A 9988-nucleotide genomic window follows, 5' to 3' on the forward strand; every position below is an offset into this window, starting at 1 on the left:
AGTACACTCAACAGTTCGCAACATATGACAGAACAAAAGTTATTTTTTCACTGAAACTTGAAATTTTGCTTTTCAGTAACACACCCAGAAGCTACTTTACTGGATAGCTGTGTAAAAACAAACATGTTGATTACCAGAGCTTCCTTCCTGCATGTCTGGCACGTCTTCACTCATTAAGTCTTCCTGAAGTTGTCGTCGTACATTTCTGTTTCCAGTACCTTCAACGTCATGAGAAGAGTCCTTTCTTGTCCTGTTATGCACAGGAATTGAGGCAACAGATCTGTGCTCTCTCCAGCTGTCAGATGTACCAAGGTGGTCATCAGATACCCACTTCTTCATTTGGTCTCTTTGTGTATCATTTAACTTTGTCCCTTGACCATAAGTTGTGTTTTTAAGTGAATTTGGGCTACTCAAAACACTACATGGCCCTCGCCTGGGACTGCTTCCATAATGACCTGGTGTTCCCTTTTTCTTTTGCAGGCTGGTATCTACTTTATTGCTATGGCCATTTCCATATTCATCCATGACTCGGTAGTCTTTCTGTACAGGACTTCCTTTTAATTCTTCTTGAGCTAAAATTTCCTGTTCCTTATTTTGTTTGGCAAAGCAAGGTTTTGCAGCATCTCCCATGGTTATTGCTGTTCAATCTAGTGATTACCACCTAGGAATTAAAAAGTTAAAAGCTGTATTTTAAAATTAATCAAGAGACAAACACTGGTTATTATTTGTTATGGAAATCTCAACAATCAAAGCCCTGGCTCTGTAATACCATCAAGGCAAGCAAGTCTTGGTAGAAAGCAAAATTTGCTCCAACCAAACAAAAGGCAGTTCAGAACCCAGCCTTCTCCTCTTAAAATGTCTAACAGCTATGGCTGGTTCACAAAATGCAGAGACATCCTATGGCTTTTTTGGGCATTAAGGTCTAGATGCCTTTAGGACAGATAACTACTTTTAAAAGTCCATATCAGTCTCAGCTCAGTACAGGAAAGCTTTGAAAGAATGACTGAAGGAACTTTGTAGCATGTAGAATATGTAGGAGGCAATAATAAGGATGGCCCCAAAGCCATTCTACATCATCTGAATATTTCCCTATCCCCACAGTAGACACTGTTCACCTTGTTAAGAGTGAAAACTGTGATCAGAGGAGAGAGAGATGTAGAAATTGAGTAGCAATCCATCTGTCAGGCAAATCTGATACAATGATTAAGAAACAATGCTGCACTGCCCAGTGCACTCTGCACATTTTACCTATACCAGCATTCTGAGGTCTCACATTACCGGGTATTAAGCACTCACATTTCATATTTAATATTCTCTAAAACATCTGGGCTACCAATGTGCTCTCTCCCCCCCACAAACTTGGCCACGTCCATGTTCTTATTATAAAAGATTTCTAGGGAGCTATAACTCCAATGTTAGCATAAATCTGTGTGGATTGTGAAAGGGGGAGTTACCTGGGAGAGACTGGCTAAACACACGTAAGCAGCAGCGGGCCACATCGACGCTGAATATTGTATGATGTAAGTATGACCACATACAACCAAACAAAAAAGGTTTTCTCTTTCGAAAGATATGTATGTGCTTAAGGATGCAGAGAAGGCTGTAGGGCATTTACAAGAAGCACCTAAACAGCAGGAAATGCCCTTCTGTTGCCTTTACAATGGGAGTAGGGTACCTAATTTTCTTAAATGTTTTTTTAAGTTCTGCAGGCCCCGAAGGCACTCTTGGGCATCTCAGTGTCTGCCTTCTATAGGCTTGAAGCTTTTAGTGTTTATCCTCCTCTTAAGCAGAAGAGGTTTTCTGCTCTTACGTGAGTGACAAAAAAAGTAGGATTCCTGTCCTAAAGACCTGAATTCATAGCCAGTTACGCACAGCTGTGGAGATGCAGCTATTCCAGGTAAGAGCTGAAAGAAAAGTTTCAAATGCACAAAGTGAACTTCCTTTGTACCTTAGGAAAGAAACTGACATCAAATCTGAATTTCAGCGTGACCTAAAACCAGCTTGTTTTAGAGTCATCCCCAGAAGCAACGCCCACACCCTCCTGCCAGGCTGGATGATGACACACTCCCTGCACTGCAAGGGAGCAGAGTCAAAGTTTACACTCGCCCCTGGCTCCCAACCACGACGTGAGGTGCTGGCCTGGCGTGGGGGGGTGGGCTGCCCCAGAGGGTCAGCAGCAACGCAGCTGGGGGACGACGTGGTTCCCTGCGTGGTTCCCTGCGGGGCCTGAAGCAGCGGGCAGCGCCGGCCAAGTTGCCAACGGGACCCAGACGGTGGTGTTACGGTACCGGCCTCCGCCACTACCAGGCAGGAAACACGCTACGTGGGCCGGGGCTCCCTTGCTCCCACGCGGCAGCCCCCGGCCACCTCCTTCCCACCGGCTGACGAAGGCCCCCAGCCCCCTCCTGCCTCCCCCCCACCCCCCGAACAACCGAAGGCCCGGGGAACGGCATGGCGGAGGCGGGGGAACATGCAGGCGGCCGGTGCAGGGCAGCGGCGGGGACTGTAGCGCAGCAGCCCCTCGCCCCGCCCCGCCGCCTCAGCCGGACAGCCCGCGGGCGGAGGGGCCGGCAAGGGGCGGCTGGGCCGCGGCCCAGGCCCGGGAGAGGGGCAGGAAGGGAGGGGCAGGAAGGGAGGCGCAGGGGCGGGCGAGGGGGGCAGGACACCGGGGGACACTGCCCACTGCTGGGGAAGGCCTTGCCCGGCCACCGGCCACCGAGAGAAGGGCACTCACCGGCTGCCGACGGCCCGCCTACCGCCGCCCCGCCATTGTGCCGCGGCGGAAACGCCACCGGTCCCTCGGTGCGGCCGGTCCGCGCGGGTCTTCCGGCAGCCCGGCCCCGCCCCCCGCCGCCCGCCGGGGCGTGGCCGCGGCCGGGCGGGGCGGGGCGGCGGGCGTTAATGGCGGGCGTCAGAGCTGGGTGTGGAGGTGGGTGTGGGTGTGGGTGGGGGCGGGAGAGCACTCCGGGCAGCGGCCTGTGCGGCTGCCCCCGCCCGCCCCTTCGCCGCCGGCAGGGCGGGGCCGCAGCAGCCGTGTCCCATGCGGGGCGCCGGGCAGGCTCCTGGTGGCGAAGGCCTCGTGTCACGGCCAGCCCTGCCAAGGCGGGGCCCGCGAGTGGGCGTGGAACGCTCTTCCCCGCAGCTGGCAGAACGCGGCAGTTCGTGTTCCGTGGAACCCAGCTACATTAAAGAGGTGTGAGGTGTGCACTGCGGCTATCGTCCTGGAAATGCGATGGTAAATGAGTGGATTGGCATGAGCAATCACAAGAACAGTACAGTGTAGGCCGCTACTGCAGAATAGTCCCTGAATGTGGCATCGTTGGCTTGTCTGTTGGAGAACTGAAGACATTGCCCTGCCACTGGTGTGCTGGTTTTGGCTGGGATAGAGTTAATTTTCTTTATAGTAGCTAGTACGGGGCTATGTTTTTGATTTGTGCTGAAAACAGTGTTGATAACACAGGGATGTTTCAGTTACTGCTGAGCCGTGCTTATACTAAATCAAGGACTTTTCAGCTTCCCATGCTCTGCCAGGTGCACAAGGAGCTGGGAGGGGACACAGCCGGGACAGCTGACCCCAACTGCTCAAAGGGATATCCCACACCATATGGCGTCATGCTCAGCATGTAAAGCTGGGGGAAGGAGGAAGGGGAAGACATTCAGAGTGATGGTGTTTGTCTTCCCCAGTAACCGTTACGCGTGATGGAGCCCTGCTTTCCTGGAGATGGCTGAGCACCTGCCTGGCCATGGAAGCAGCGAACGGATTCCTTGTTTTGCTTTGCTTGTGTGCATAGCTTTTGCTGTACTTATTAAACTGTCTTTATCTCAACCCACGAGTTTTCTCACTTTTATTCTTCTGATTCTCTCCCCCATCCCACCAGCGAGGAAGTGAACGAGGGGCTGTGTGGGGCTTAGTTGCTGGCTGGGGTTAAACCACAACAGCTGGGTACCGAACCTGACGCTGTATAGTCTGTGTGTCTCATCAAACTAACCGCCCCAGTCGAAGTAGCCAATGTTCAGAGCAAATTACTCATGAAAAACAGAAACACAAATTATAGGAAGTGGGAAAGTGCGGGGCAGGTGGGGAAGTGGACACATACCAGGTTTTCTGTAGAAGAAAAACTTCTACTTCCCTTATTACTAAATTACCCTTCTCACTGAATTAAGTGACCTGTGTATTCTGTGAATATTGCTTGCGATTGCTCAGCCTCGTCCTCTTACAGCTTCCTCCTGTTTCTGCATCCCCTCTTCATTACCCAATTACTGCCTAGTTTAGGAGGGTCTCTTCCTACTGCTCTTTTGCATCCATATTTATGGAAAAGAGGTGCTCTTAACTCACCTCATGAGATGGTCCTTATAAGAATTCACCTTCCCGCTCCACTCCAGACTTCCTTAGCAAAATGAGTGCAAGTATACAGATTCTGAAAGGAGGTAAATTGTAGAGACTTCCCAAAATGACTTACAGTACCTTTCAAAGACAGGACATTATAGCTTTATAGCCTAGTGCTTTGCACCAGCACTTGGAAGTTACTTTTCCCTTCCCCTATATGACCACTTCAAAATAAGAATAGTCTCCTGGCAAGGTGCTCTCTGGAGAAGGCCGGGCATGGAAGAGTAGCTTGACTTACCAAAACCATTGCAGTGAGCAGATGTGGTGGGGTGCCAAACGCAGAAATGTTTCTGTGCCCTGTCTTGCCCTGTCTTGCCTCCTTCTTCCATAAAATTGTTTGAGTGGCTGCAGTCTCAGCACGTTTCACGTCATACTGACTGCAGTGGGTCAAACAATGTTTGGTCCTATGGAAGCTTCTCACTAGCGCACCCGTGCAAGACTCTCTCAAGTTCCTGTAATTTTCATGAAAGTAAAATTCCTGTTGTTTTTATGAAACTCACAGATTCTCCTTTAGATTTCAATTAGACAGATAATTGTATACTCAAATACTAGTATTTTCTATGATCAGACAAATACAAGAGGAAGTGAGCTAAAAGGCTCGTATGTCCTAAATATACAGGATACTTGGAAGACCCAAACTTTGATTAGCTGAGATTTTTTTCTAAATAGGTAGCCTGAAGAGACAATTAGTCAGCTTTTGTGAGAAAAAGTAAACTTAGCATAATGAATACAAATATACTGAAATGGGAAAGAGAATTAGCAGATCTTGCTAAACTTACCTGGAATGAAAGAAAACAAGAGAGAGAAATTGAAAAATACTAAAAGCGTACAACTCACTAAATAAAGTAAGATGAGCCAGATACATATAAATGATAAGACTGAATTTCAAGAACAAATGACAGAATCATATTTTATTTTTGAAGACATGTAATCTCTGATATTTCTTGAGCGCTAATCTTGAATCTGCCTCAGACTTCTTAGTCCGGTTTAAGCAAGTCATTGCACCCAGTTTCTCCATAACTAGATTTACTTAGCTCAAACAAGTATTTGGTACATTTTTTTAAATGTTTGGAGTTTTTTTTGTGTGTGTGGTGCAACAGATACTACTTTCCTTTAGGAAAGCTTGCCCACCAAGAAAAAAAAGATTGAAGTTTTCTGTGGTTTTGTGCCATAAACTGGGCCAATGAGGGATCAGAAACCTGCCATACTGGTCCTAATGGGGATGGGATTGTCCAGGCATAGGAGTGGTAGGAAGCAGAGGTGGAGTGCCTGTTTTGGCTGTGACTCAGTTGTCTCTTGGAGCCTCTCCCCATATCTGCTGTCTTTGTCACCTCAGCACTTCACTGTTGCAATACTCTCCAGCTTGAAAAGCTACTAAGAAGTATTGAAAATGTTGCTGCTTGTCTACATTAGTGGAAGATTGCACTACTTGCAGATAAGTCAGAAAACCTGTCTGCCAGATATTTTACAGTGAGATTTTCCTGAAGGCAGTGGAGCTGACCCATTTACACCTGAAAAGAACTTGGCCCAGTGTTGTGTCCCCTCCCAGCTTCTTGTGCACCCCCAGCCCACTCGCTGGTGGGGTGGGGTGAGAAGCAGAAAAGGCCTTGACTCTGTGTAAGCACTGCTCAGCAGTAACTAAAACATCCCTGTGTTATCAACACTGTTTTCAGCACAAATCCAAAACAGTCCCACACAAGCTACTGTGAAGAAATTTAACTCTATCACAGCCAAAACCGGTACATTTTCCACCCTTTATTCCATACTGTTTATGTCACGTTCAGGTCTCACCCTATTGCAACACAGCCTTATTAGCCACCCCTTTCCCCGAAAAATGTCCATAAATATCAGTAAAATGTCCATTGAGTTCATTTGGTCTATGACTTTGGGCTTCACCTGTTACGGTGTTCACTCAGGACAGGAGAGGTGGTGTGTTGCATGGAGTTACTGGGCACCAAAACCAGCTCAAGTCTGCTCACTGCTGCACTTGCACTGCTTCTTGTGAGGTTCGTCCTTCATTGGCTCACGTGCTTTCTGCTGTAGTACTTCCTAATACATGCAACTCAAATCATGGGTTACAACAATTTAAAGGTATATCCATTACGTTTTCTGCCCCTGGTCCCTTTGGACTAGGCCATAAGTTTTAACATTGCAATGAATTCTTCCTCTTGCCTCTAGCTTGGCTAGCAGCAAGAGGTTCCTGCTATAATACCTTTGATATATGGCAGTCACAGTAGTGGTGACATACAACACTATGTAACACTGCCATCATACAACTCATACCATGGATTATTTTCACCCAGGATTAAATCACCTTGAGGTACAGATTGGCCTTCCCCATCCTTCCGCATTACCCACCAAGTGCACTCAGGTCCTTGAGAAAAACAATCCCACGAATAGGTTTGCCCTTTCCTGAGGAAAGAATAACCCAGACTGTTTTTCCCAACCAGTTCCTTATATGTACTACAGGGACCTTATCACCTTCCACAGTGCACAGAGGTTTTGATTGGGCAGGGCTGGGTCAACTGGCACATCCTCTAGTGTTAAGTAGCCAAGTGGCTTCTGCTAAATGTGTATCCCAGTGCTTGAACGTCCCAGCACCCATTGCTCTCCGTGTAGTTTTTAACAGTCCATTGTATTGTTCAACTTTCCTGCAGGCTGGTGCATGATAGGGGATGTGATACACCTAGTCAGTACTATGCTCCTTGGCCAGATGTTTAGGAGATTGCTTTGGAAATGAGTCCCGTTGTCTGATTCAGTTCTTTCAGAGGTGCTGTGTTGCCATAAAACTTGCTTTTCAAGGCCCAAGATAGTATTCCAGGCAGCAGCATGGGTCACAGAGTATGTTTCCAACCATCCAGTAGTCACTTCCACCATTGTAAGCACATGGTGGTTGCCATGGCAGGTTTGTGGTAGCATGATATAATCAATCTGCCAGGCTTCCCCATATTGATAATTTCAGCTGTCATTCTCTATACCAAAAAGGCTTTAGCCGATTGGCTTGTTTGATTATGGCACACATTTTACATTCATGGATAACCTGTGCAATAGCATCAATAGTCAAGTCCACCCCTTGATCATGAGCCCATTTGTATGTTGCATCCCTTCCTATATGTCCTGATGTGTCATGGGCCTGTTGAGCTATAAATAGCTCACCCTTATCTTCCCAGTTCAGATCCACCTGAGCCACTTCAATTCTAGCAGCCTGGTCCACCTGCTTGTTGTTTCAATGTTCTTTAGTGGCCCGACTCTTGGGTATGTGAGCATCTACGTTACGTACTTTTACAACCAGGTTCTCCACCCGAGCAGTAATGTCTTGCCACAATTGAGCAGCCCAAATGGGTTTACCTCTGTGCTGCCAGTTGGTCTTCTTCCATTGCTGCAACCACCTCCACAGGGCATTTGCCAGCCACCACAGACATGAGTCAGTATAGAAATGAAGTACGGGCCATTTTTCTCATTCAGCAATATCTAAAGTCAGCAGGATGGCTTTCACTTCTGCAAACTGACTCGATTCACCTTTTCCTTCAGCAATTTCCGCGACTTGTTGTGTAGGACTCCATGCAGCAGCTTTCCACCTTTGATGTCTTCCCGCAATATGACAGGACCCGTCTGTAAACAGGCCATATTGCTTCTTATTTCCTGGTAATTTATTACACAGTGGAGCCTCTTCTGCACAAGTGTGGCGGTGTGCTCCCCCCCTGCTCCCCGCACAAGCAGTAACCATCAGTGGGAGCCATCCTGATAGCTGCGTCCAGCTTATGCTGGACCTTGAGGATGAATGGCAACAAAGTAGCCAAGGGCTGCCTGAAGCAGGGATCTAAAGGGCTTGCTGATATGCAAATATGACCATAAGTCGATCACCTCACTCCTTAAATAGTGGACAGCCCAGGGCCCTGTGAGCTCTCCTGCACGGCAGCGGGCTGCACGCCAGGATCTCCCCTTGAGCAGGGACGCCTCTCAAGGTTACGCCTCGAGGTTGAGAGATTCCTTGCCGCAACAGATCCTCGGTAAGTGACTAATAGCATGCTAAACTTTGAAATCTTAGCTAAGTGATATAAAGGATTGATTGCGCACATATAATCCTTTAGACATAAACTGTTGACCAAGTCTGGGACTAGGACTGGATCTAGCCGCACCTAGACTCCTCTCTGAGAAGGAGTTTAGAAAGCAAGGGGATCCTTCCGAACCTCATGACTCAACGGGAGGGTCTCCCTGACAGTTTTGTCTGACCCTGTCCTCTATGCAGTAAATGATCACGTGTACCTCGCCATCGAATCTTGTTAAAACACTGTCACATTGAACTTTGTTAACTCCCTATTCTGTATCAATAAACTATATTTTTATTTCTCTCTTGCAAGTGAAGTGCACGCTCACTCCATCCGCGACAACGTTACCTCCTCTGGCGACACTCTGAAGTTTCAGCCCTCTGGCCAGTCCATGATAACTTCCAGGATTCCTGGGTGGTTGGGATTTCCCATTTGAGCCCATTGTGTGATCAGTGCAACCCACTTACTCCACGTAGCATTGGTTGCATGATGTGTAAAGGAGAGCCTCCCTTTGAACATCCAACCCAGCACAGGCAATCAAGGTGCCAGGAGGAGCTGTGCTTCAGTGCCAACCACTTCCGAAGCAGGTTGAACCTCTTCATATGCTGCCAATATCTTTTCTCCAGTTGGAGTATAGTGGGCCTCGCATCCTCTGTATCCCCGACTCCAAAACCCTAGGGGTTGACCTCAGGTGTCTCCAGGTGCTTTCTGCCAGAGGCTCCAGGTGGGGCCGTTATCCCTGGCTGAGGTATAAAGCATGTTTTTCACATCTTGTCCTGTCCAGACTGGCCCAAGGGCTACTGCATTAACTATCTCCCATTTAATTTGTTCAAGGCTTGCTGCTGCTCAGGGTCCCATTCAAAGTCATTCTCCTTCTGGGTCACTCAATAGAGAGGGCTTACGATCAGACTACAACCTGGAATATGCATTCTCCAAAAACCCATGACACGTAAGAAAGCTTGTGTTTCTTTTTTGTTAGTTGGTGGAGACATAGCTGTTATTTTGTTGATCACATGTTAATTGCCTCCATGAGATGGTACCCAAAGTACAGTAATGGCTTCAGTACAGAGCCCAAATACCAGATTAAGCTCAAGGCCAGTGTTTTAATAATAAATCTCCCAGGCAAAACATCACTAAGCACTACAGAGCACAGCAAACTGCAAAAGCCAACATCAATCTTCAACATGTACAGCAAAAAAAAAGAGCATGGCACAGATTAGATAAACTAATATTGAGAACAGATGAATCAATGTTGTGACCTGCAACTGTTAACAGAGCGAAATCCCTTCTAATATGCTCTGGTCAAATCTGTTATCTCAAACCCTTCATGCACCAAAAAGGACTGTCGTGGTTTAACCCCCGCTGGCAACAAAGCCCCACGCAGCCTCTCATTCACTCCCCCCCTGTGGTGGGATGGGGGAGAGAATCTGAAGGGTAAAAGTGAGAAAACTCCTGGGTTGAGATAAAAACAGTTTAATAATAATAATAACAACAACAACAACAACAATAATAATAATAATAATGCAAGGAAAGGAGGAAAAAACTAATAAAG

At 47.5% G+C, this 9988-nt stretch overlaps 1 protein-coding gene and 1 long non-coding RNA gene across 5 annotated transcripts in view; one reads left to right on the forward strand and one right to left on the reverse strand.

Annotated features, from left to right (window-relative positions):
* The window catches only part of TUT7 (terminal uridylyl transferase 7), a 36891-nt gene extending 34010 nt beyond the window's left edge, over window positions 1–2881 (reverse strand). For 3 of the 4 annotated variants that reach the window (XM_072859396.1, XM_072859392.1, XM_072859395.1), the window contains exons 1-2: window positions 2735–2881; window positions 135–661 (exon numbers count right to left, since the gene is read on the reverse strand). In XM_072859396.1, coding sequence (XP_072715497.1) covers window positions 135–630 — 496 coding nt within the window. In that variant the 5' untranslated portion in view covers window positions 631–661; window positions 2735–2881. Of the gene's footprint in view, window positions 1–134; window positions 662–1454; window positions 1895–2734 lie in introns of those variants that run through there. The other variant, XM_072859393.1, reaches the window with a different exon arrangement.
* Window positions 2882–7823: 4942 nt separating this feature from the next.
* LOC140651125 (uncharacterized) lies at window positions 7824–9434 on the forward strand. The gene is made up of 3 exons (XR_012042279.1): window positions 7824–8397; window positions 8749–9184; window positions 9271–9434. It is a non-coding gene; the product is annotated as an uncharacterized lncRNA (long non-coding RNA).
* The last annotated feature ends 554 nt before the right edge of the window (window positions 9435–9988 follow it).

Source organism: Ciconia boyciana, chromosome 4 (genome assembly GCF_034638445.1).
Source record: "Ciconia boyciana chromosome 4, ASM3463844v1, whole genome shotgun sequence".
NCBI lineage: Eukaryota > Metazoa > Chordata > Aves > Ciconiiformes > Ciconiidae > Ciconia > Ciconia boyciana.